This window comes from Salvelinus alpinus, chromosome 12, assembly GCF_045679555.1.
Source record: "Salvelinus alpinus chromosome 12, SLU_Salpinus.1, whole genome shotgun sequence".
NCBI classification, from domain to species: domain Eukaryota; kingdom Metazoa; phylum Chordata; class Actinopteri; order Salmoniformes; family Salmonidae; genus Salvelinus; species Salvelinus alpinus.
In genome coordinates this window covers 41,582,886-41,609,413 of record NC_092097.1, presented here as the reverse complement: position 1 = coordinate 41,609,413, position 26,528 = coordinate 41,582,886, and the positions used below count along the sequence as shown (strand labels likewise).

The window sequence follows — 26,528 nt, the reverse complement described above, 5'->3', positions numbered from 1 at the left end:
AAAAGTGCAATATGTGCCATGTAAGAAAGCTAACGTTTAAGTTCCTTGCTCAGAACATGAGAACATATGAAAGCTGGTGGTTCCTTTTAACATGAGTCTTCAATATTCCCAGGTAAGAAGTTTTAGGTTGTAGTTATTATAGGAATTATAGGACTATTTCTCTCTATACGATTTGTATTTCATATACCTTTGACTATTGGATGTTCTTATAGGCACTTTAGTATTGCCAGTGTAACAGTATAGCTTCCGTCCCTCTCCTCGCTCCTACCTGGGCTCGAACCAGGAACACATCGACAACAGCCACCCTCGAAGCAGCGTTACCCATGCAGAGCAAGGGGAACAACTACTCCAAGTCTCAGAGCGAGTGACGTTTGAAACGATATTAGTGCGCACCCCGCTAACTAGCTAGCCATTTCACATCAGTTACACCAGCCTAATCTCGGGAGTTGATAGGCTTGAAGTCATAAACAACGCAATGCTTGAAGCATTGCGAAGAGCTGCTGGCAAAACGCACGAAAGTGCTGTTTGAATGAATGCTTACGAGCCTGCTGCTGCCTACCATCGCTCAGTTAGACTGCTCTATCAAATCATAGACTTAATTATAACATAATAATACACAGAAATATGAGCCTTAGGTCATTAATATGGTCAAATCCGGAAACTATCATCTCGAAAACAAAACGTTTATTCTTTCAGTGAAATACGGAACTGTTCCGTATTTTATCTAACGGGTGGCATCCATAAGTCTAACTATTCCTGTTACATTGCACAACCTTCAATGTTATGTCATAATATTCTGGCAAATTAGTTCGCAACGAGCCAGGCGGCCCAAACTGTTGCATATACCCTGACTCTGCGTGCAATGAACGCAAGAGAAGTGACACAATTTCTCCTGGTTAATATTGCCTGCTAACCTGGATTTCTTTTAGCTAAATATGCAGGTTTAAAAATATATACTTCTGTGTATTGATTTTAAGAAAGGCATTGATGTTTATGGTTAGGTACAGTCGTGCAACGATTGTGCTTTTTTCGCAAATGCGCTTTTGTTAAATCATCCCCCGTTTGGCAAAGTTGGCTGTCTTTGTTAGGAAGAAATAGTCTTCACACAGTTCGCAATGAGCCAGGCGGCGCAAACTGCTGCATACACCCTGACTCTGTTGCAAGAGAAGTGACACAAATTCCCTAGTTAAAATAAATTAATGTTAGCAGGCAATATTAACTAAATATGCAGGTTTAAAAATATATACTTGTGTATTGATTTTAAGAAAGGCATTGATGTTTATGGTTAGGTACACGTTGGAGCAACGACAGTCCTTTTTCGCGAATGCGCACTGCATCGATTATTTGCAACGCAGGACACGATAGATAAACTAGTAATATCATCAACCATGTGTAGTTAACTAGTGATTATGATTGATTGATTGTTTTTTATAAGATAAGTGTAATGCTAGCTAGCAACTTACCTTGGCTTCTTACTGCATTCGCATAACAGGCAGGCTCCTCGTGGAGTGCAATGTAGTAAAGCAGGTGGTTAGAGCGTTGGACTAGTTAACTGTAAGGTTGCAAGATTGAATCCCCGAGCTGACAAGGTAAAAATCTGTCGTTCTGCCCCTGAACAAGGCAGTTAACCCACCGTTCCTAGGCCGTCATTGAAAATAAGAAAAAAAATATAAAAAAATAAAAAAAAAATAATAATAACTAAAATAAAAAAATAATAAAATACAATTTAAAAAAATGTAATAAAATGTATGCACTCTGGATAAGAGCGTCTGCTCTTGGCCGGTAGGGATATCCTTGTCTCAGTATGTAAAAAATGTAATAAAATGTATGCACTCTACTGTAAGTCGCTCTGGATAAGAGCGTCTGCTAAATGACTAAAATGTAATGTAATGTAATGTTCTTAACTGCTTGCGTAGTTAAATAAAGGTGTAAAAAAAAGTCTACAAATAATAAAAATCGGCCAAATCGGTGTCCAAAAATACCGATTTCCGATTGTTATGAAAACTTGAAATCGGCCCTAATTAATCGGCCATTCCGATTAATCGGTCGACCTCTACTACTAATCCCCCAAGTCTTACTCCCCCCCCTGCTCCGAGCATATGCAGCGTTCACGTGCTAGTGGGAACTAGGAAACTCTGAAATGTCCGACTTGGAAACTAGTTGAGCTCTGAGTTTTTCACTTGAATTACTAGAATCAACCAATAGGGAGCTCTACACAAATAACTAAACTTCCGAGTTTCGGAACACGCAATACTCCTAGGTCCAGTCCACAAACCTTCCTCAGAGAGAGATAGGGATGAACCATCTTAGAACCCAGTGGGAGATTTAGACCTTTTTTAGGACTGTTTACAAAATATTATCAATTAAATCACATTTTATTTGTCACATACCCGTGCTCAGCAGATGTTATTGCGGGTGTAGCAAAATGCTTGTGTTTCTAGCTGCAACAGTGCAATAATATCTAACAAGTAATATCCAAAAATTTGACAACAATACACACAAATCTAAAGTAAAGGAATGGAATTAAGAACATATAAATATTTGGACAAGAAATGTCAGAGCAATACAGTAGAATAGGTTAGAATGCAGTTCTACATATGAGATGAGTAATGCAAAATATGTAAACATTATTAAAGTGACTAGGGTTCCATTTTTAAAGTGGCCAGTGATTTCAAGTCTATAGATATAGAGCAGCAACCTCTAATGTGCTAGTGATGGATATTTAACAGTCTGATGGCCTTGAGATAGAAGCTGTTTTTCAGTCTCTCGGTCCCAGCTTTGATGCACATGTACTGACCTCGCCTTCTGGATGATAGCGGGGTGAACAGCCAGTAGATCGGTGGTTGTTGTCCTTGATGATCTTTTTGTGTCCTGGAGGGCAGTTAGTTTGCCCCCAGTGATGCGTTGGGCAGACCGCACCACCCTCTGGAGAGCCTTGCGGTTGCAGGCGGTGCATTTGCCGTACCAGGCAACTGCATCGACAGTCAGCCTGACAGGATGCTCTCAGTTGTGCATCTGTAAAAGTTTGTGAGGCTTTTAGGTGCCAAGCCAAATTTCTTCAGCCTCCTGAGGTTGAAGAGGCGTTGTTGCACCTTCTTCACCACACTGTCTGTGTGAGTGGACAATTTCAGATCGTCAGTGATGAGTACGCCGAGGAACTTGATGCTTTTCACCTAGTCCACTGTGGTCCCGTCGATTTTAGATAGAAGAGTGCTCCCTCTGCTGTTACATGTAGTCCACGATCAGCACCTTAATTTTTTGACAATGGGTGAGAGGTTATTTTCCTGCCACCACACTCCCAGGCCCCTCACCTCCTCCCTGTAGGCTGTCTCGTCATTGTTGGTAATCAGGCCTACTACTGTTGTGTTGTCTGCAAACTTGATGATTGAGTTGGAAGCGTGCATGGCCATGCAGTCATGGGTGAACATGGAGTACAGGAGGGGGCTGAGCACGCATCCTCGTGGGGCCCCAGTGTTTTGAAGATCAGCGAAGTGGAGGTTTTGTTTCCTACCTTCACCACCTGGGGTCGGCCCGTCAGGAAGTCCAGGACCCAGATGGACAGGGCAGGGTTCAGTCCCATGGCCTCAAACTTAATGATAAGCTTGGAGGGTACTATGTTCTTGAGCTATAGTCAATGAACAGCATTCTTACATAGGTATTCTTCTTGTCCAGATGGGATAGGGCAGTGTGCAGTGCGATTGCATCGTCTGTGGATCTATTGGGGCGGTAAGCTAATTGAAGTGGGTCTAGGGTGGCAGGTAAGGTAGAGGTGATCCTTGAATAGTCTCTCAAAGCACTTCATGATGACAGAAGTGAGTGCTAAGGGGCGATAGTCATTTCATTCAGTTACCTTTGCTTTCTTGGGTACGGGAACAATGGTGGACATCTTGAAGCATGTTGGGACAGTAGCCTGTGATAGGTAGAGATTGAATATATCTGTAAACACTCTGGCCAGCTAGTCTGCACATGCTCTGAGGACGCAGCCAGGGATGCCATCTGGGCCAGCAGCCTTGTGAGGGTTAACATGCTTAAATGTCTTATTCACATTGGCCACGGAGAAGGAGAGCCCACAGGCCTTGGTAGCGGCCGCGTCGGTGGCACTGTGTTATCCTCAAAGCGGTTGAAGAAGGTGTTTAGCTTGTCCGGAAACAAGACGCTGGTGTCTGCGACATGTCTGGTTTTCCCTTTGTAGTCCGTGATTGTCTGTTAACCCTGCCACATAAGTCTCGTGTCTGAGATGTTGAATTGCGACTCCACTTTGTCTCTATACTGACATTTTGCCTGTTCGATTGCCTTGCGGAGGGAATAACTACACTGTTTATATTCGGCCATATTCCCAGTCAAATTGCAATGGTTAAATGTGATGGTTCGCGCTTTCAGTTTTGAGCGTTCCTGTATGTTATCACCATCCCACCATGAGTAGTTAATCATGAAACATACACCCCAGCCCTTCTTCTTCTCAGAGAGGTATTTATTCCCATCTGCGCAATGAATTGAGAACCCAACTGGCTGTACGGACTCAGACAGTATATCCCGAGAGAGCCACGTTTCCGTGAAACAGAGTATGTTGCAATCCCTGATGTCTCTCTGGAAGGAAATCCTCGCCCTGAACTTGTCAACTTTATTATCCAGAGACTGAACTTTAGCAAGTAATATATTCGGAAGCGGTGGGTGGTGTGCACGCCTCCTGAGTCGGACTAGAAGACCACTCCGAGTGCCTCTTTTCCACCGGTGGTGTTTTGGCTCAGCCTCTGGAATCAGTTCAATTGCCCTGGGGGGTACAAACAAAGGATCCAATTCGGGAAAGTTGTTTTCCTGATTGTAATGCTGGTAATGCTGGTGAGTTTCCGCCGCCCTGATATCCAAAAGTTATCTCGGGCTGTATGTAATAACACCAAAACTTTTCTGGGCTAATAATGTAAAAAATAACACATAAAAAACGAAATACCGCAAAGTTTCCTAAGAGCTAGAAGCACGGCAGCCCTATCCGCCGGCGCCATACAGTTGAATGGATTACCCAAACAATAACTGAACCAAACAATGACGGATCCAAACAATGACTGAATCAAACAATGACTGACCCAATCAATTAAGTGTCTCTATAAGAAATAACATAGTTGTCCTGTGGCTGTGTGTGGCTGTGTATGGCTCTGTGTTTCAAGTTTTAATATCACATGCACATGTACAGTGAAATGCCTTTCTTGCCAGCTCTAAACCCAACAATACAGTAATCAATATAGTACTAAAAATAACATAAGGTAGAACAAAAACAACAAATAAAAATAAGAACACGAGAAGAAGGAAGCTATATACAGGGTCAGTTCCAACACCACATTTACAACGAGCAGGGATACTGGAGTGATAGAGGTTGTGTGTGTGTGTGTGTGTGTGTGTGTGTGTGTGTGTGTGTGTGTGTGTGTGTGTGTGTGTGTGTGTGTGTGTGTGTGTGTGTGTGTGTGTGTGTGTGTGTGTGTGTGTGTGTGTGTTGGGGTACACATGTACAAAAGAATACAATAAAATACAGTGCCTTCAGAAAGTATTCACACCCATTCTAGCTGCAACAGTGCAATAATATCTAACAAGTAATATCCTAGAAAAGGCCTCTGGACTCACAAGAGACAGAATGACTCAATTTAGTTATTGAGGCAATTGAGTACAGCCCTGTTTAACAATGGGTATTAGCTCCTATGAAGCAGGGAGCAACTGCAACAGGATTCTTCTGTAACACATAGGAGTATGTCCACAAGATAGAGGCCATTGTCTCTCTGAAAAAAGGCTAAAGCATAAGGGCAGAGCTGATCAAAAACTGCCAAACAACCTGGTTGCTGTTCTCTCCCATTTGAGAAGCCAGAGGGAGGGAAACCCTTATAGCAGAGACAGAGCCAGCATGAGCCTGACTAGCTTAAATATAGTACTTACTGCTTTCACCAGAACAATTTCCACTGTCACACCAACAGCATGTTGGGACTTGTGAAGGCTGCTGCTGATAAATGTCAAGCAGAGATGATAACTTTAACAAAGATATTCAAATAGCACCCATATTTTCACACATAACATTTTGACACACATTTCACATGTGTGTTTGTATACATCCGAAAACATCTGCCCTCTTGCCTAAAGTTAGTGTTCTGTCTTTTTGAACATTGTCTTTTATCACACTAGGCCAACTTTAATGTTGTTATCAAAGTAGGCTAAGTAACTTCTAATACAACTTTGTGGTGTTTGTTTACCACTTGAGTCAACAAGCAAACGTATTCAATCGTTCAGAGAGCATTCTGGGTGGGCTATAAAGTGTTGAGGATTAGGTTATAACAACATCACAGCTGAATTTAATTAAAAACTTTCGAAACAAAGCAACATAGCACTGCCTGAATCGAATGAGAAACGTAGGCTACGTGCCTAATTTGCTCTTTGTTAGAAACAATGTATCCGTTAACGGTTACAATACACCCGCGCTTTGACAGTAAATTGAACACATTTGTAGCAATGGAATGTTGTGACCTCACTCTACCTCCTTCAGTTGGTCGAGTTCCTGCCGAACAGTCTCGAACTCGGTCTCCAACTCGTCATAACGCTGTTTGAGTTGTTGCTTCTCTTCGAGCACCGCCAGCCCGTATTCCGCCGCCTGGATCTTCTCATGAGTCGTCTCGCTCAGCTCCCGGGATAGGCGCTCTAATTCCGCCCGAAACCACTGCGGCCCGGCCTCTGCCACCAGAGTCGCCTCGGGATATTCCTGTTCCTCCACAGACATCTTGGCCAGCCGGTTCCGCCAACAACAGCGATAACGGACCCAGCCCTTGAAGGAGCACAGAAAAATATCCTATACAAATAAATCAGTGCCTTCTGTATTTGAACTGCATGGCTGTGTTTTTGTCTGTCTCGTCGGGACCTCCACTTTTTTTGATGTGAACAAAAAGTTCAGCTATCTATCAGCCGGTACCGTTATAAGATTGCATCTTCAGCTCGTTCCATAGTCGATCTCTATCTTCCTCCCCCACCTACGTCATGCCACTAGAGGAAATTAAATAAACGGAGATCGTCGATTTGGAATACGGTGCGTTTCAGGTCTACAATTGTGCGCGATGGGAGATGTAGTTTTTTTCCCATTACGATTTGATGAAAGACTACGCCCACTGTTTAGCATATGGACTTCAACTACCATGGTCCTTCGGGAGTTGATGAGCCGTAGCGCTTAAACGCGGTCTATGGAAGAAACATATGGTTAAACCCTACTGTCAATGGTAACCCCTACAGGCCCACAGTCCCCTGGAAACACGGATTCTTTAACAAGACTGCCATCTAGGGATTTAAAACGATACTGCAGTACAGTTATGATCGAGTTATTACAAGTGCAATGTGGTTAATCTGTGTGAAGGCCCATCTGTGCTTGCCTGACGACTCACACTAAATTATTCTGCTGCTACAGTACTTACTAGAGAATTACTTCTCTGTATTGTTATATCATCATCAGAACATCATAGCATTAAAGAGCTCAGTGCAAAAAAAGTAAGCATGAGTCATTTCCCACATGACTATACTCATTTGAAATCAGAACATAGGGCAAGATTATGATTTTGAGATGATTTATATACTAATTAAAAATAATGATTGAGTTTGTTGTTGTGGTCGGTTACAGGGGTTCAGTATGTGGTGGTGTTCAAAAGAATGGTAGAGTTCTGTCTGTGGTCAGTAACGGGAGTTCAGGTGACTGTAGAATGGCACTAGACAGACAGGGCCAATGAAACATACCAGCGCTAGGGTGTGTCCCCTCAGGAGTTCCATGTAGACGGACATGGGCTCTCCTTTTGAAGGCTCCCTGAAGAGGTTACTCTGGAACGTACAGTTATGAATATAACTACTGTTCCCTGAAGGAGGAAACAAGGTATAACATACTATGGGGAGTCAATAACCAATCTTTTTCACCTTGAAGCAAACTGAAACGATGCCCATCGTCCCAATGGATGCAGAGCCCGCCTTCGGAAGCCCCGCCTTCCTGGCTATAATACCAGGGCTAGCATCCATTCCTCAAATCAGTACCACTCTTCAGCAAGCCCAAACCCCCTGTCTGTGTGAGGCAAAAATATGTTATACCTCGTTCCCTCCTTCAGGGAACAGCAGTCATATTCATAACTGTACATTCCCTTTCATTCGGTCACTCGGTATAACATACTATGGTGACATACAATCATGCCCCAAGCCAGCTCAGAAGGTACCAAACTAGGAGACCCACGGCAGCCCATGCACACATAGGTTCCACCGGCAATAAAAGAGGGGTTACAGAAGCCAACTGTCAGAGCCTCATAGGGCCTGAGCCCATATAGGGAACCAGAACCTGCTGCAACTTGGCTAATTTCAGCTTGCTCCTTTAACCTGACACCACTGACACGATACCACTGTAGCCCAAGTCTCTAGACCCCACGGTTCCAAGAATAACACTTACCTTGAGAGACTGAAATGTCAGAACTAGTACAAGGAACCTCAAGTCCAAAACAACAGAACACAACCCGAGGCTCAAACCCACAGGAAATCTGCAGTAACCTGGAAACTGTGTACTTGCGGGCTGCCACGGCAGCCCAACGCTCACCTCAAGCCCACAGGAAACTGTTAACCAGGACAAAAATGCTACCTAACATCGACCTAAGTCCATAGAACTCTATCGGATCCAAAAAGGCTCACACTAAGACCTGAGGAGTTTGGAATGACAGAACTCACACAAGGAACCCACAGGGAAACTGTGTTAACTCAGATAAATGTGCAACCTGTACGCGATGCCTAACACCCACTTTCAGACCCAGCCATAAGAACAATATGAGCCACACTGGGAGCAGTTACATCCAAGCGATAAAACCCCACAAAGGCATGTGGAGAACCCCAACTCGCTGCAGCACAGATATCACCAATTGTTATGCCCTTGAACAATGCCCAAGAAGCTGCCACACCCCTAGTGGACTGAGTACACACAGCGCTAGGCAACTCTTGTCCTTTGCTGTCAGATACTGGCATATGCCTCCACAATCCAATGAGAAAGACCCTGCTTAGAAAGCACACTACCCTCAGCTAGATTAGCAAAACAGACAAAAAAATCTGGTGACTAACACGGATATCCTTGGTCCTATCCAAATATGTGCGTAAATTCCTGTAGTCCACAATCATCTCCTTTGTCTTGATCACCTTGAGGGAGAGGTTGTTGTCCTACCACCACACGGCCAGGTCTCTGACCTCCTCCCTATAGGCTGTCCGTCTGGCCTTGTGAATGTTGACCTGTTTAAAGGTCTTACCTGCTTAAAGGTCTTCTGGAACAGCTGGTGCTCTCATGCATGTTTCAGTGTTATTTTCCTCGAAGCGAGCATAGAAGTAGTTTAGCTCGTCTGGTAGGCTCGTGTCACTGGGAAGCTCTCGGCTGCGCTTCCCTTTGTAGTCTGTAATGGTTTGTAAGCCCTGCCACATCCGACGAGCATCAGAGCCAGTGTAGTACGATTCGATCTTAGTCCTGTATTGACGCTTTGCCTTTTTGATGGTTCGTCGGAGGGCATAGCGGGATTTCTTATAAGCTTCCAAGTTAGAGTCCCACTCCTTGAAAGCGGCAGCTCTAGCCTTTAGCTCAGTGCGGATGTTGCCTGTAATCCATGGCTTCTGGTTGAGGTATGTACGTACGGTCACTGTGGGGACAACGTCATCGATGCACTTATTGATAAAGCCAGTGACTGATGTGGTGTACTCCTCAATGCCATTGGAGGAGACCCGGAATATATTCCAGTCTGTGCTAGCAAAACAGTCCTGTAGCTTAGCATCTGCTTCATCTGACCACTTTTTGTTGATCTAGTCACTGGTGCTTCCTGCTTTAATTTTTGCTTGTAAGCAGGAATCAGGGGATAGAATTATGGTCAGATTTGCCAAATGGAGGGCGAGCGAGAGTTGTGTATAAGTCTCTGTGTGTGGAGTAAAGGTGGTCCAGTGTTTTATTTCCTCTGGTTCCACATTTAACATGCTAATAGAAATTTGGTAAAATGGATTTAAGTTTCCCTGCATTAAAGTCCCCGGCTTCTTGGAGTGCCACCTCTGGGTGAGCGTTTCCTTGTTTGCTTATGGCGGGATACAGCTCATTCAATGCTGTCTTAGTGCCAGCCTCTGACTGTGGTGGTATGTAAACAGCTAAGAAAAATACAGGTGAAAACTCTCTAGGTAAATAGTGTGGTCTACAGCTTATCATGAGATACTCTACCTCAGACGAGCAATAGCTCAAGACTTCCTTAGATATCGTGTAAGAGCTGTTATTTACAAAAATACATAGTCCGCCGCCCCTTGTCTTACAAGACACCGCTGTTCTATCCTGCCGGGACAGCATATAACCAGCCAGCTGTATGTTGATAGTGGTGTCGTCGTTAAGCCACGACTCCGTGAAGCAAAAGATATTACAGTTTGGAATATCCTGTAGGTAGTTTAATTTTGCGCTTAGGTCATCGATTTTATTATCCAAAGATTGCATGTTTGCTAGCAGAATGGAAGGAAGTGGGGATTTATTCGATCGCCTATGAATTCTCAGAACGCAGCCTGCCCTTTGGCCCATTTTTCTCTGCCTCCTCTTCATGCAAATCCCGGGGATCTGGGCCTGTTCCCAAGAAAGCAGTATATCGTTCACATCGGCCTGTCTGACCCATTAAAGGGAAAAAAGGATTCTGCCACAGTCCTGTTATTTTCCTGTTATTTTCGGTCATAAGAGATGGTAGCAGCAACATTATGTACAAAACAAGTAAAAAAATAAGTTTCAAAAACCGCAAAGAAACAAACAAAAAAACACAATCAGTTGGGGACAGGTAAAACGTATGCTTTCTTCTCTGGCGCCATTTTATAAAGGGCGCACAATCGAGGGTAAACCCCTAGCCGTCAAATTCAACCTTTCAGGGGCCAAACCCACACATCCCATATCTGAGGTCGTGGGTGACAAATTCTCCCATAACGCCTGCGACAATAAATCCCGACGACACGGAACCCCCCACGGGTCCCCAGCCAATATTCGGATAAACTCCGGGAACCACGGTTGTCTAGGCCGACGGGTAGCCACCAAAATCAACAACAGACCATCCTGACGGACCCTCTCCAGTGGCCTGAATTAGGTCCCCTGGAGGAACGTATAGTGCAGGGTCCGAGGCCACTGATACGCCAAAGCATCCTTTCCCAACAGATCACCCAGATCCCTTATTGAGAAGAAAAGATGGCAATACGCATTTTTTGGCGATATGTAAGAGCTACATCGGCCCTGCCGAACCAGTCCCATATGTGGGCCACCACCGAGGGGTGCAGTCTCCAATCCTTAGAGATAGGACCACCCCAACATCCTTACCGACTGAGCACCAACCGACATCAGATGTCAATTGACGTTGAAAAGTACACTGCTCAAAAAAATAAAGGGAACACTAAAATAACACATCCTAGATCTGAATGAATGAAATATTCTTATTAAATACTTTTTTCTTTACATAGTTGAATGTGCTGACAACAAAATCACACAAAAATTATCAATGGAAATCAAATTTATCAACCCATGGAGGTCTGGATTTGGAGTCACACTCAAAATTAAAGTGGAAAACCACACTACAGGTGTCACGTTCTGACTGTTATTTTCCTTTGTTTTGTCTTTATTTAGTATGGTCAGGGCGTGAGTTGGGGTGGGCAGTCTATGTTATTTGTTTCTATGTTTAGGTTTGTTCATTTAGCCTGATATGGTTCTCAATCAGAGGCAGGTGTTTTGCATTGTCTCTGATTGGGAGCCATATTTAGGTTGCCTGTTTTCACTGTTGGTTTGTGGGTGTTTGTCTTCCGTGTCAGTGTTTGTGCCACACGGGACTGTTTCGGTTAGTTTCACTTTTGTTATTTTGTATTTGTTGTCGTGTTCAGTTTATATTATTAAAACATGGACACTTACCACTCTGCGTATTGGTCCTCCGATCCTTCTCGCCTCTCCTCGTCAGATGAGGAGGAAGAGATAGACAGCCGTTACAACAGGCTGATCCAACTTTGATGTAATGTCCTTAAAACAAGTCAAAATGAGGCTCAGTAGTGTGTGTGGCCTCCACGTGCCTGTATGACCTCCCTACAACGCCTGGGCATGCTCCTGATGAGGTGGCGGATGGTCTCCTCAGGGATCTCCTCCCAGACCTGGACTAAAGCATCCGCCAACTCCTGGACAGTCTGTGGTGCAACGTGGCGTTGGTGGATGGAGCGAGACATGATGTCCCAGATGTGCTCAATTGGATTCAGGTCTGGGGAACGGGCGGGCCAGTCCATAGCATCAATGCCTTCCTCTTGCAGGAACTGCTGACACACTCCAGCCACATGAGGTCTAGCATTGTCTTGCATTAGGAGGAACCCAGGGCCAACCGCACCAGCATATGGTCTCACAAGGGGTCTGAGGATCTCATCTCGGTACCTAATGGCAGTCAGGCTACCTCTGGCGAGCACATGGAGGGCTGTGCGGCCCCTCAAAGAAATGCCACCCCACACCATGACTGACCCACCGCCAAACCGGTCATGCTGGAGGATGTTGCAGGCAGCAGAACGTTCTCCACGGCGTCTCCAGACTCTGTCACGTCTGTCACATGTGCTCAGTGTGAACCTGCTTTCATCTGTGAAGAGCACAGGGCGCCAGTGGCGAATTTGCCAATCTTGGTGTTCTCTGGCAAATGCCAAACGTCCTGCACGGTGTTGGGCTGTAAGCACAACCCCCACCTGTGGACGTCGGGCCCTCATACCACCCTCATGGAGTCTGTTTCTGACCGTTTGAGCAGACACATGCACATTTGTGGCCTGCTGGAGGTCATTTTGCAGGGCTCTGGCAGTGCTCCTCCTGCTCCTCCTTGCACAAAGGCGGAGGTAGCGGTCCTGCTGCTGGGTTGTTGCCCTCCTACGGCCTCCTCCACGTCTCCTGATGTACTGGCCTGTCTCCTGGTAGCGCCTCCATGCTCTGGACACTACGCTGACAGACATAGCAAACCTTCTTGCCACAGCTCGCATTGATGTGCCATCCTGGATGAGCTGCACTACCTGAGCCACTTGTGTGGGTTGTAGACTCCGTCTCATGCTACCACTAGAGTGAAAGCACCGCCAGCATTCAAAAGTGACCAAAACATCAGCCAGGAAGCATAGGAACTGAGAAGTGGTCTGTGGTCACCACCTGCAGAACCACTCCTTTATTGGGGGTGTCTTGCTAATTGCCTATAATTTCCACCTTTTGTCTATTCCATTTGCACAACAGCATGTGAAATTTATTGTCAATCAGTGTTGCTTCCTAAGTGGATAGTTTGATTTCACAGAAGTGTGATTGACTTGGAGTTACATTGTGTTGTTTAAGTGTTCCCTTTATTTTTTGAGCAGTGTAGTTTAAATTTGGTCAGTCCTCCCTGGCCTTGATTTCAAAGTCCACAGACAACTGTTTTTGTTATGGTCCGCAGCAGCTTTAATTTCAATGTACACAGACATAGATTTTTGAACATAGATTTTTTTTGCGCGGGGTACCGGCCTTGATTTGTCCCCAACATAGACGTCCATGATTGGTTCAGATTTGGTCCAGTCCGGACCGGACCAAATCTGAACCAATCATAAATGTCTATGTTTCACAAGTTTGGAAAGAACAGTACAGTACAGTGACGCACAGCAGAGTACAGTAGAGTACAGTACAGTAAAGTAAAGAAAAGTTGAGTACAGTAAAGTACAGTAGAAAATAGATCAGTTCAGTACAGCAGAGCACACTAGACTTGAGTACAGTATAATGTACTGTTCTCTACTGAACTATATTCTACTTTACTGTACTCTACTCAACTGTTCTGTGCAGTGCTGTAATGTGCTGTACTCTACTGAGCTCTACTGCACTGTACTTTAATGTTCAAACTTACGAAACATAGACATCTATGACTGGTTCAGATTTTTTATGGACCAACCAAATTTGGTCTTGTTTGGGGGCGGATCTCATTAAAATAATAGCCATTGTGTAGAATAATACCCACATTTTCAAAATAGGATATTGCAATTTTGTATCTTTGTGTACGTATTCAGGCTATATCACCATGAAGAGAAGGATATTCAGGCTCCAGTCCGGAGCCTCCAGCGACGGTCCCCAGTCCGGGGCCCGCTACGAGGGTGTCCAGTCCGGGGCCCGCAACGAGGGTGCCCAGTCCAGTCCGGGGCCCGCAACGAGGGTAACCAGTCCGGGGCCCGCAGCGAGGGTCCCCTCACCAGAGGTGCCACCAAAGTGGGGTGAGCCAGTGGTGGAGTGGGGTCTGCTCCACCGCGGATAGATGCCCACCCAGACCCTCCCCTATAGGTTCAGGTTTTGCGGCCCGGAGTCCGCACCTTTGGGGGGGGGGACTGTCACGCCCTGACCTCTGAGAGCCTTTTTATGTCTCTATTTGTACAGCTCTATGTACAGCTGCAGCGATCGGTTACCTGCTCGGATAGCAGATTTTTAAAGTTGTTGAGGGAGATAAAAGTCTCCAACTTCAGAGATTTTTGCAATTCGTTCCAGTCGCAGGCAGCAGAGAACTGGAAGGAAAGGCGTCCAAATGAGGTTTTGGCTTTAGGGATGATCAGTGAGATACACCTGCTGGAGCGCGTGCTGCGGGTGGGTGTAGCCATCGTGACCAGTGAACTGAGATAAGGCGGCACTTTACCTAGCATAGCCTTGTAGATGACCTGGAGCCAGTGGGTCTGACGACGAACATGTAGCGAGGGCCAGCCGACTAGGGCATACAGGTCGCAGTGGTGGGTCGTATAAGGTGCTTTAGTAACAAAACGAATGGCACTGTGATAAACTGCATCCAGTTTGCTGAGTAGAGTATTGGAAGCTATTTTGTAGATGACATCGCCGAAGTCGAGGATCGGTAGGATAGTCAGTTTTACTAGGGTAAGTTTGGCGGCGTGAGTGAAGGAGGCTTTGTTGCGGAATAGAAAGCCGATTCTTGATTTGATTTTGGATTGGAGATGTTTGATATGAGTCTGGAAGGAGAGTTTGCAGTCTAGCCAGACACCTAGGTACTTATAGATGTCCACATATTCTAGGTCGGAACCGTCCAGGGTGGTGATGCTAGTCGGGCGTGCGGGTGCAGGCAGCGAACGGTTGAAAAGCATGCATTTGGTTTTACTAGCGTTTAAGAGCAGTTGGAGGCCACGGAAGGAGTGTTGTATGGCATTGAAGCTCGTTTGGAGGTTAGATAGCACAGTGTCCAAGGAAGGGCCGGAAGTATATAGAATGGTGTCGTCTGCGTAGAGGTGGATCAGGGAATCGCCCGCAGCAAGAGCAACATCATTGATGTATACAGAGAAAAGAGTCGGCCCGAGAATTGAACCCTGTGGTACCCCCATAGAGACTGCCAGAGGACCGGACAACATCCGGTCCATCCGGTCCTACCACAACCCATGTGGTACCCTCCGATTTGACACACTGAACTCTGTCTGCAAAGTAGTTGGTGAACCAGGCAAGGCAGTCATTAGAAAAACCGAGGCTACTGAGTCTGCCGATAAGAATATGGTGATTGACAGAGTCGAAAGCCTTGGCCAGGTCGATGAAGACGGCTGCACAGTAATGTCTTTTATCGATGGCGGTTATGATATCGTTTAGTACCTTGAGCGTGGCTGAGGTGCACCCGTGACCGGCTCGGAAACCGGATTGCACAGCGGAGAAGGTACGGTGGGATTCGAGATGGTCAGTGATCTGTTTGTTGACTTGGCTTTCGAAGACCTTAGATAGGCAGGGCAGGATGGATATAGGTCTGTAACAGTTTGGGTCCAGGGTGTCTCCCCCTTTGAAGAGGGGGATGACCGCGGCAGCTTTCCAATCCTTGGGGATCTCAGATGATACGAAGGAGAGGTTGAACAGGCTGGTAATAGGGGGTGCGACAATGGCGGCGGACAGTTTCAGAAATAGGGGGTCCAGATTGTCAAGCCCAGCTGATTTGTATGGGTCCAGGTTTTCCAGCTCTTTCAGAACATCTGCTATCTGGATATGGGTAAAGGAGAAGCTGGGGAGGCTTGGGCGAGTAGCAGCGGGGGGGGCGGGGCTGTTGGCCAAGGTTGGAGTCGCCAGGAGGAAGGCATGGCCAGCCATTGAGAAATGTTTGTTGAAGTTTTCGATTATCACGGACTTATCAGTGGTGACCGTGTTACCTAGCCTCAGTGCAGTGGGCAGCTGGGAGGAGGTGCTCTTGTTTTCCATGGACTTTACAGTATCCCAGAACTTTTTGGAGTTAGAGCTACAGGATGCAAATTTCTGCTTGAAAAAGCTGGCCTTTGCTTTCCTGACTGACTGCGTGTATTGGTTCCTGACTTCCCTGAACAGTTGCATATCGCGGGGGCTCTTCGATGCTATTGCAGTTCGCCACAGGATGTTTTTGTGCTGGTCGAGGGCAGTCAGGTCTGGAGTGAACCAAGGGCTATATCTGTTCTTGGTTCTGCATTTTTTGAACGGAGCATGCTTGTCTAATATGGTGAGGAAGTAACTTTTAAAGAATGACCAGGCATCCTCAACTGACGGGATGAGGTCAATATCCTTCCAGGGTACCCGGGCCAGGTCGATTAGAAAGGCCTGCTCGCAGAAGTGTTTTAGGGAGCGTTTGACAGTGATGAGGGGTGGTCGTTTGACCGCGGACCCGTGGCGGATACAGGCAATGAGGCAGTGATCGCTGAGATCTTGATTGAAGACAGCAGAGGTGTATTTGGAGGGCAGGTTGGTCAGGATAATGTCTATTAGGGTGCCCATGTTTACGGATTTAGGGTTGTACCTGGTGGGTTCCTTGATGATTTGTGTGAGATTGAGGGCATCAAGCTTGGATTGTAGGACTGCCGGGGTGTTAAGCATATCCCAGTTTAGGTCACCTAACAGAACAAACTCTGAAGCAAGATGGGGAGCGATCAATTCACAGATGGTGTCCAGGGCACAGCTGGGAGCTGAGGGGGGTCGGTAGCAGGCGGCAACAGTGAGAGACTTATTTCTGGAGAGATTAATTTTTAAAATTAGAAGTTCGAACTGTTTGGGCATAGACCTGGAAAGTATGACAGAACTTTGCAGGCTATCTCTGCAGTAGATTGCAACTCCTCCCCCTTTGGCAGTTCTATCTTGACGGAAAGTGTTATAGTTGGGTATGGAAATCCCAGAATTTTGGGTGGCCTTCCTAAGCCAGGATTCGGACACGGCAAGGACATCAGGGTTGGCAGAGTGTGCTAAAGCGGTGAGTAAGGCAAACTTAGGGAGGAGGCTTCTGATGTTGACATGCATGAGGCCAAGGCTTTTTCGATCACAGAAGTCAACAAATGAGGGTGACTGGGGACATGCAGGGCCTGGGTTTACCTCCACATCACCCGAGGAACAGAGGAGTAGTAGGATGAGGGTGCGGCTAAAGGCTATCAAAACTGGTCGCCTAGAGCGTTGGGGACAAAGAATAAAAGGAGCAGATTTATGGGCGTGGTAGAATAGATTCTGGGCATAATGTGCAGACAGGGGTATGGTGGGGCACGGGTACAGCGGAGGCAAGCCCAGGCACTGGGTGATGATAAGAGAGGTTGTATCTCTGGACATGCTGGTCTCAATGGGTGAGGTCACCGCATGTGTGGGGGGTGGGACAAAGGAGGTATCAGAGGTACGGAGAGTGGAACTACGGGGTCCATTGCAAACCAAAACAATGATAATGATAACTAGCCTGAACAACAGTATGCAAGGCATATTGATATTTGAGAGAGACATACAATAAGGCATAAAGTGATTGCAGGTCTTGATTGGGAGAGCTAGCTAAAACAACAGGTAAGATAACAGCAGCAATAACAGGGTGCTAGTCTAACACAGCAACAACAGGTAAAAATGGCGACGACTAGGCAGAGAGGGTCGGATTAACTACACACAGATCCTGAGTTAAAGCACAGAGCCGACAGATAAAACACAAATAAACAGAATGGAGTACCGTGAATTAATGGACAGTCAAGCAGGCATCAGCTATGTAGCCAAGTGATCATAGTGTCCAGGGGGCAGCCGTAGATGGAGCAGGGAGGCCTCCACTAAGCTAGCACGCGGCGTTTAAAGTTAGTAGCCCGGGGGGTGGTCTGCTCAGACGGAGGGGGTCTGCTCAGACGGAGGCCGGTTGAGGGCACAGCGGGTGGGGCACTCGTCTGCAGACCAGACGTGGTCGTGTCGACAGAGAATCCAAGCCGGATGGCGATGGCGAAAGAGAGGTTGTGAATTGTAGAATTGTGTTTGCTAACTGGTGCTAGCTTCGTGGCAGTGGCGCTAGCTGCGCTAGCTGCAAGCTAGCTGTGAGGATCAGAAGTAGTGGCTCAGGGATTACGGCAGGAATCCGGCGTTGTTGTCGAGAGACAGTCCGATGCTGGTAAATTGGTGAGTAATATCCAGGCTAATAACAGGGCTGGTGTCTGTGCAGAAGGTAAAAGCTGCTAGCAGCGGCAAAAAATTGCTAAATTAGCTTGTAGCTGATTTAGACCAGTTGTGATGGATTGGCAGGGCTCTGTGTCGGCAAAAAAAGGTCCAGGCCAATTGGCAAAATATGTATTGTAGCACAAGAATTAGCCGGAGGACCTCTTCGGCTAGCCGGGAGATTGGCCTAGCTCGAGGCTAGCTCAAGGCTAACTGTTGCTTGCTTCGGGACAGAGACGTTAGCCAGGAGTAGCCACTCAGATTGCAGCTAGCTATCTGATCCGGTGTAAAGGTCCAGAGCTTGCGGTAGTAATCTGGAGATTTGGTAGAGAAAAAGCAGTCCGATATTCTCTGGGTTGATATCGCGCTGTGCAGACTGGCATGTATTGACCAAGCTGAGGCTGGCTGGTGTCCGAGTTAACGGTAAAGACCACTAGCAGTGACTAACTGATAACTAGCTAGTAGTTAGTTAGCTGGCTAGCTTCTGATGGGGGTTCCGGTTCTAAAGTATAAAAATAGCAGATCCGTACCACATTGGGTGTTGGGGGTTGCAGGAGAGTATATTCAGTCCGTAGATGGAAAGTGAGATTAAAATATAAACGGAAAAAACGAGGAAAACGATTATTTACACGGGACAAGACAAAACACACGTCCGACTGCTACGCCATCTTGCAATTGTCTAAGAGAGTAGTAGGTTAAGAAAATTAGAGTAGCAGGGTAGGATAATTAATGTTGCAGGTTAGGAGAATTAACGTTGCAGGTTAGGAGAATTAGAGTAGCAGGTTAGGAGAATTAGGTTAAGGTTAGAAAAATAGTTAAGCTTAGTTAAAATGCTGTAATCCATCTAGCCACAACCTCATTGTCTACAAAATGCTTCCTCAATCTGTGACCGTTGCGTAGATATTATTTTGGGTCTGTAAGATGTTGTATGGTATATTTACAATCGAGTCTCAACACATAACCATTTTATAGAATCCTGGAGTTCTGGACCTCCAGTACAGCAGACAGCGACAGCTCCCTCCCTTACAGGCACGCAAATAGAGGAAGCGTTTGCGTTGTTTGCTAGTAATTATCGTTCTCCTGGCAGCAGGATATTATGCTGTCAACACGATCGCAGTTTTGTTTATCAAAATAAGAGTTCCCTTTAAAAAACATGCTACATTTTGGCAGTGGTGGAAAAAGTACCCAATTGTCATACTTGAGTAAAAGTAAAGATACCTTCATAGAAAATGACTCAAGTAAAAGTAAAAGTCACCCAGTAAAATTCTACTTGAGTAAAAGTCTAAAAGTATTTGGTTTTAAATATATTAAAGTATCAAAAGTAAAAGTATAAATAATTTACTCAGTTGGGATTACTCAGTAGGGTCTGTAGAATCGCCACTGAGAATACCAAACATTAGGAACACCTTCCTAATATTGATAAGTAACACAATTACTACTACTAACTTTATGTTGCATATCTCTCAATTACTGTCCAATGTGACCTTAAGTTCACTGGCACTATCACATGCTTAAAACCACAGCAGTTGATGGCCATTCTAGGGAAATTTGGCATAACCTCTTCGCTGTCATAAAACAGACTGTAATTTCTGACTCGCAAAAAATACAGTGCACATTAACCTAATTTGTTCCTTCAGATGTAACTTTAACAGATCATTGTACCCATTCACTATTCTGTCATTGCTTAATATGTTATAATCCTCTTTAGTTAGTGGAGATGGAACCCACTGGGAAAAAACTAGTTGAATCAACGTTGTTTCCATATCATTTCAACCCCCAAAATCAATGCGATGACATTAAATCAACGTGGAAAACAAATTTGATTTGCAGAAAATCATCACCTAAGAGCATTTAGTCTTTTTTTCACCCATTTTTTCACCTACATCCAATGACATGGTGAATGGTTTTGTTGATTTCATGTTGAATTCACGATAGTTCACAAATCAAACAAATGTAAATCAAAACTAGACATTGAACTGACGCCTGTGCCCAGTGGGAAGAGTTTTGGTTGTCTTTGCAATTTGATGTTTAGACCCAGATAGTCATTCTATGTGTATTTGTTAGAGCACAGATGACTTGTCTTTGTGAAGAAAATGTTGTATTATTTTCGTATGATACCAGATAGATTTCACAAATGTGTAATTATCAGAAAACACTATGATACTAGATAATTCAAAGAGGTGTACGATAAATACCCTACTGAGTGCTCCCAACCTCACTTTTACATCGGCACAAAAACGCTTTCACTATAAGACAATACTTGCCATATGGCCTATGGAATGGGTATAGTAAAAGGCCAGCAACACTTGGCATTATTCAGCGCCACCATATATACAGTGCCTTCAGAAAGTATTCATACCCCTTGACTTACTCCACATTTTGTTGTGTTACAGTCTGAATTCAAAATATACATACAATACCTCATAATGACAAAGTGAAAATGTTTTAGGAAACCTTTGCTAATTCCTTGAAAATGAAATACAGAAATATACATTTTTGCATACATATTTAAACCCCTGAGTCAATACTTTGTAGAAGCTGCTTTGGTGGAGATTACAACGTTGAGTCATCTTGGGTATGCCTGTATCAGTTTTGCACATTTGGATTTGGGGATTTTCTCCCATTCTTCCTTGCAGATTTTCTCAAGCTCTGTTAAGTTAGATGGGCAGTGGCAGTGAAAAGCAATCTTCAAGTCTTTCCACAGATTTTCAATTGGATTCAAGTCTTGGCATTGGCTGGGCCACTCAAGTTCCTTCACATCCTTGTTCTGAAGCAATTCTATTGTTGCTTTGGCTGTATGCTTGGGGTCATTGTCCTGTTGGAACGTAAATCTTCGCCCCAGTCTAAGGTTGTTTGCACTCTGAAGCAGGTTCTCATCAAGGATTTGCCTGTATTTGGCTCCATTCATTGTTCCCTCTATCCTTACCAGTCTCCCAGCACCTGCCACTGAAAAGCATCGCCATAGCATGAGGCTGCAACCACCAATGTGTCACGGTAGGGATGGCGTTAGACGAGTAATGAGCTGTGCCTGGTTTTCTCCAGACATAGCACTTTGCATTCAGGTCAAAGAGTAACATTTTTGTCTCCTCAGTGTCACGATCTATCACAAGGATGACGCTGGAGAGACGAAGCAGGTACGGGGAGTAACATTTAATAAATAACGGACATGGAACGAGACATAAACAGCTTAGCAAACAGAAAAACAATCAATGCAGAAGCAGGGAACAGAGCTGGGGAACTGACACATATAGGGGAGGAAATGAACAGGTGATAAGAGAGTCCAGGTGAGTCCAATAACGCTGATGCGCGTGACAAGGAAAGGCAGGTGTACGTGATGGATGGCAGGAGTGAGTGATGCAAGGCATTCTGGCGCCCTCAAGCGCCAGGGGGAGGGGAAGAGCGGGAGCAGACGTGACAGTACCCCCCCACTAGGGGCGCCACCCGGCGTCCCACCTGGGCAAACCGGCCGAGACATGGGCGCTGGGCAAGCCGGTTGAGGCGTGGAAGCCCGACGAACCGGCTGGAGCGTGAGAGCCTGGCGAGCCGGCTGAGGCATGGGAGCCTGACGATCCGGCTGAGTCCAGACGCCTGTCGATCCCGCTAAGGAAACCCGATGATCCGGTGGATTGTGACGTGGGATGGGAAGCCACCGAGCCAACCGAGGCAATGAAACCTCTCGAGCCAGCCAGGGCATGAAAGCTCGACGGGCTGGCTTAGGCACCCCCGGTTCCATCGGCGGCAGAATCCACCCCCGACGTCACCGACAAAACAAACAACAAACAAACAAAAAACTCCTGGACAGGCTGGGCAGACAAGAACTGACGATCCAGCTGAGGCCCGACGTGGGATGGGCGCCATCCGAGCCAACCGGGGCAAGGAAACCTCTCGAGCCTGCTAGGGCGTGGAAGCCCGACGAGCAGGCTAGGCACCCCCGGTTCCATCGGTGGTGACCCAGAGCCGATGCCACTATACCAACCAGAACGCCAGTACTCCCCGATGCTTCGTGTGAGGGCTTCTGCATTCTGTCACGATCTATCACAAGGATGACGCTGGAGAGACGAAGCAGGTACGGGAAGTAACATTTAATAAATAACGGACATGGAACGAGACATAAACAGCTTAGCAAACAGAAGCAGGGAACAGAGCTGGGGAACTGACACATATAGGGGAGGAAATGAACAGGTGATAAGAGAGTCCAGGTGAGTCCAATAACGCTGATGCGCGTGACAAGGAAAGGCAGGTGTACGTGATGGATGGCAGGAGTGAGTGATGCAAGGCATTCTGGCGCCCTCAAGCGCCAGAGGGAGGGGAAGAGCGGGAGCAGACGTGACACTCAGACCACAACATATTTTCCCTTATAATCTAGTCATAGTCTTTTAACTGCCTTCTGACATGCACTGTCAACTGTGGGACCTTATATAGATAGATGTGCTTCATTCTAAATGATGTCCAAACAATTGAATTGGCCACAGGTGGACTCCAATCAAATTGTAGTGACATCTCAAGGATTATCAAAGGAAATTAGACGCAACTGAGCTCAAGTTGGATTGTCATAGCAAAAAGGTGTTAATACTTATGTACAGTAAATTAAATAATTCTGTATTTCATTTCCAATAAATGTGCTCAATTTTCTACAAATATGTTTTCACTTTGTCATTATTGGGTATTGTGTGTAGATAGGTGAAAAAACAAATCAATTAAATAAATTGAATCTGTAACAAATGTGGAATAGGTCAAGGGGTATGCTATGAATTTCTGTAGGCACTTTCTAAACGGAGTACTCTAAACCCTAATTTTACGTCAGCAAAAATAATAGTTTTTTCACTATAAAGCAGATATGTATTTCATATACAGGGATTTGCGTTGTGGCCTATGGAATGGGTGCAGTAAAAAGCGTGAAACACTCTGTATTACGCAGCGCCTGATGAAAGGACACCATGCAGTGCATTCGCAAAGTTCTGAAATTGTTTTCCTCATAGATCTGCATACAATACCCCATAAAGACAAAGTGAAAACAGGTTTTTAGACATATTTGCAAATGTATAATTTAAAAAAAACAGAAATGCCTTATTTACATAAGTATTCAGACCCTTTGCTATGAGACTCGAAATTGAGCTCAGCTGCATCCTGTTTCCATTGATCATCCTTGATGTTTCTACAACTCGTCTGGAGTTCTCCTGTGGTAAATTAAATTGATTGGACATGATTTAGAAAGAAACACACCTGTCTATTAGATCCCCAAGAACACAGTGGCCTCCATCATTCTTAAAGGGAAGAAGTTTGGAACAACCAAGACTCTTCCTAGAGCTGGCCACCGCGCCAAACTAAGCAATCGGGGGAGAATGGCCTTGGTCAGGGATATGACCAAGAATTCAATGGTCACTCTGACAGAGCTCCAGAGTTCGTCTGAGAAGATGGGAGAACCTTCCAGAAGGACAACCATCTCTGCAGCACTCCACCAATCAGGCCTTTATGGTAGAGTGGCCAGACAGAAGCCACTCCTCAGTAAAAGGCACATAACAGCCCGCTTGGAGTTTGCCAAAAGGCACCTAAAGCACTCTCAGACCATGAGAAATAAGATTATCTGAACTGATGAAACCAAGATTGAACTCTTTGACCTGAACAACAAGAGTAACATCTGGAGGGAACCTGGCACCATCCCTACTGAGAAGCATGGAGGTGGCAGCAACATGCTGTGGGAATGTTTTTCAGTGGCAGGGACTGGGAGACTAGTCAGGATCGAGGGAAAGATGAATGGAGCAAAGTACAGAGAGATCCTTGATGAAAACCTGCTCCAGAGCCCTCAGGACCTCAGACTGGGGTGAAGGTTCACATACCAACAGGACAATGACCCTAAGCACACAGCCAAGACGACGCAGGAATGGCTTTGGGACAGGTCCCTGAACGTCCTTGAGTGGCCCAGCCAGAGTCCGGACTTGAACCTGATCGAACATCTCTGGAGAGACCTGAATATAGTTGTGCAGCAACACTCCCCATCCAAGTACTGAGTAAGGGCCTCCCGGGTGGCACAGCGGTCTAAGGCACTGCATCGCAGTGCTTGAGGCATCACTATAGCACTGGGTTGGATCCCAGGCTGTGTCACAGCCGACTGTGACCGGGAGACCCATGAGTCGGCGCACAACTGGCAAAGAGTCGTTCTGTTTTTGCTTTGTCATTATGGGGTATTGTGTATAGATTGATGAGGGAATTTAAAAAAATCAATTTTAGAATAAGGCTGTAACGTAACAAAATGGGGGAAAAGTCAAGGGGTCTTGAATGCATGTTGGTCCCATGTTTCATGAGCTGAAATAAAAGATCCCAGACATTCTCCATATGCACAAAAAGCTTATTTGTGTCAAATGTTGTGCACAAAATTGTTTACATCCCTGTTAATGAGTATTTCTCCTTTGCCAAAACAATCCATCCACCTGACAGGTGTGTTATATCAAAAAGCTGATTAAACAGAATGATCATTACACAGATGCAGCTTGTCCTGGAGACAATAAAAGGCCACATATGTCTCAAGTTTTGAGGGAGTGTTCAATTGCCATGCTGACTGCAGGAATGTCCACCAGAGCAGTTGCCAGAGAATTTAATGATCATTTCTCCACCATAAGCTGCCTCCAACATGGTTTTAGAGAATTTGGCAGTATGTCCAACCGGCTTTACATCCGCATACCACATGTAACCACAGCAGCCCAGGACCTCCACATCCGGATTCTTCATCTGTGGGATTGTCTGAGACCAGCCACACGGACAGCTGATGAAACTCTGGATTTGCACAACCGAAGAATTTCTGCACAAACTGTCAGAAACCGTCTCAGGGTAGCTCATCTGCGTGCTCGTCATCCTCACCGGGGTCTTGGCCTGACTGCAGTTTGGCACTGTAACTGACTTCAGTGGGCAAATGCTCACCTTCGATTGACACTGGCACACTTGAGAAGTGTACTCTTCTTGGATGAATTCCAGTTTCAATTGTACTGGGCAAATTACAGACAGTGTGTATGGGAGAGCGGTTTGCTGATGTCACATTGTGCCCCATAGTGATGGCGGGGTTATGGTAGGCATAAGCTACTGACAACGAACACAATTGCATTTTATTAATGGCAATTAGAATAAACAGAGATACCTATACATTTTAGTAATTCAGCAGATGCTCTTATCTAGAGCAACTTACAGTAGTGAGTGCATACATTATTATTTGTACTGTTCTCCCGTGGGAGTTGAACCCACAACCCTGGCGTTGTAAGTGCCATGCTCTACTAACTGAGCCAGTTGGCACATTGTTGTGCCAGTCATCCGCCGCCATCACATCATGTTTCAGCATGATAATGCACAGCCTCATGCCGCAAGGATCTGTACATAATTCCTGGAAGCTGAAAATGTCCCAGTTTTTCCATGGCCTGCATTCTCACCAGATATGTCACCCAGCGTGTTTCAGTTCCCACCAATATCCTGCAACGTTGCACAGCAATTTAAGAGGAGTGGAACAACATTCCACAGGCCACAATCATTTGCCTGATCAACTCTATTTGAAGGAGATGTGTCACTGCATGAGGCAAATGGTGGTCACACCAGATACTGACTGGTATTCTGATCCACACCCTTACCTTTTTTTAAGATATCTGTGACCAACAGATGCATATCTGTATTCCCAGTCATGTGAAATCCATAGACCAGGGCCTAATGAATTTATTTCAATTGACTGAATTCCTTATGTGAACTGTCAAATATTAGAAATTGTTGCATGTTGTGTTTGTATTATTGTTCCTTGTATATTCTAGAGACTCTACTGAGTATGCCCAACCCCACTTTTAGATCGGCACAAATAAAATAAAAATCACTATAGAGCCCAATATTTTCAACATACAAGCCAGAACATTGTATTGTCAATGGTGGTCTTAAAATAATATGTTTAAAAACATATATATATTCATAAATCCCTACTTGTATTTGCTTATAAGTGAAGAAAAAATTAATCGACTGATTAAAATGTGATATTTGTTACGTTATCCACCTTGCAATGTTTTATTTTGAAGGTTTCCTCATTACCATAGTAAACTGACGTCGTCGTTAGTGTCGCTAGCGTAATAGTAGTGATGCAGGAGGTGAACAAATA

At 45.4% G+C, this 26,528-nt stretch overlaps 1 protein-coding gene across 1 annotated transcript in view; it reads right to left on the bottom strand.

The window, feature by feature from the left end:
* The window catches only part of LOC139536151 (protein bicaudal D homolog 2-like), a 29,040-nt gene extending 21,539 nt beyond the window's left edge, over positions 1–7,501 (bottom strand). Inside the window, exon 1 of the mRNA XM_071336386.1 lies at positions 6,512–7,501. Coding sequence (XP_071192487.1) covers positions 6,512–6,751 — 240 coding nt within the window. The 5' untranslated portion in view covers positions 6,752–7,501. The remainder of the gene's footprint in view (positions 1–6,511) is intronic.
* Positions 7,502–26,528: the final 19,027 nt, after the last annotated feature.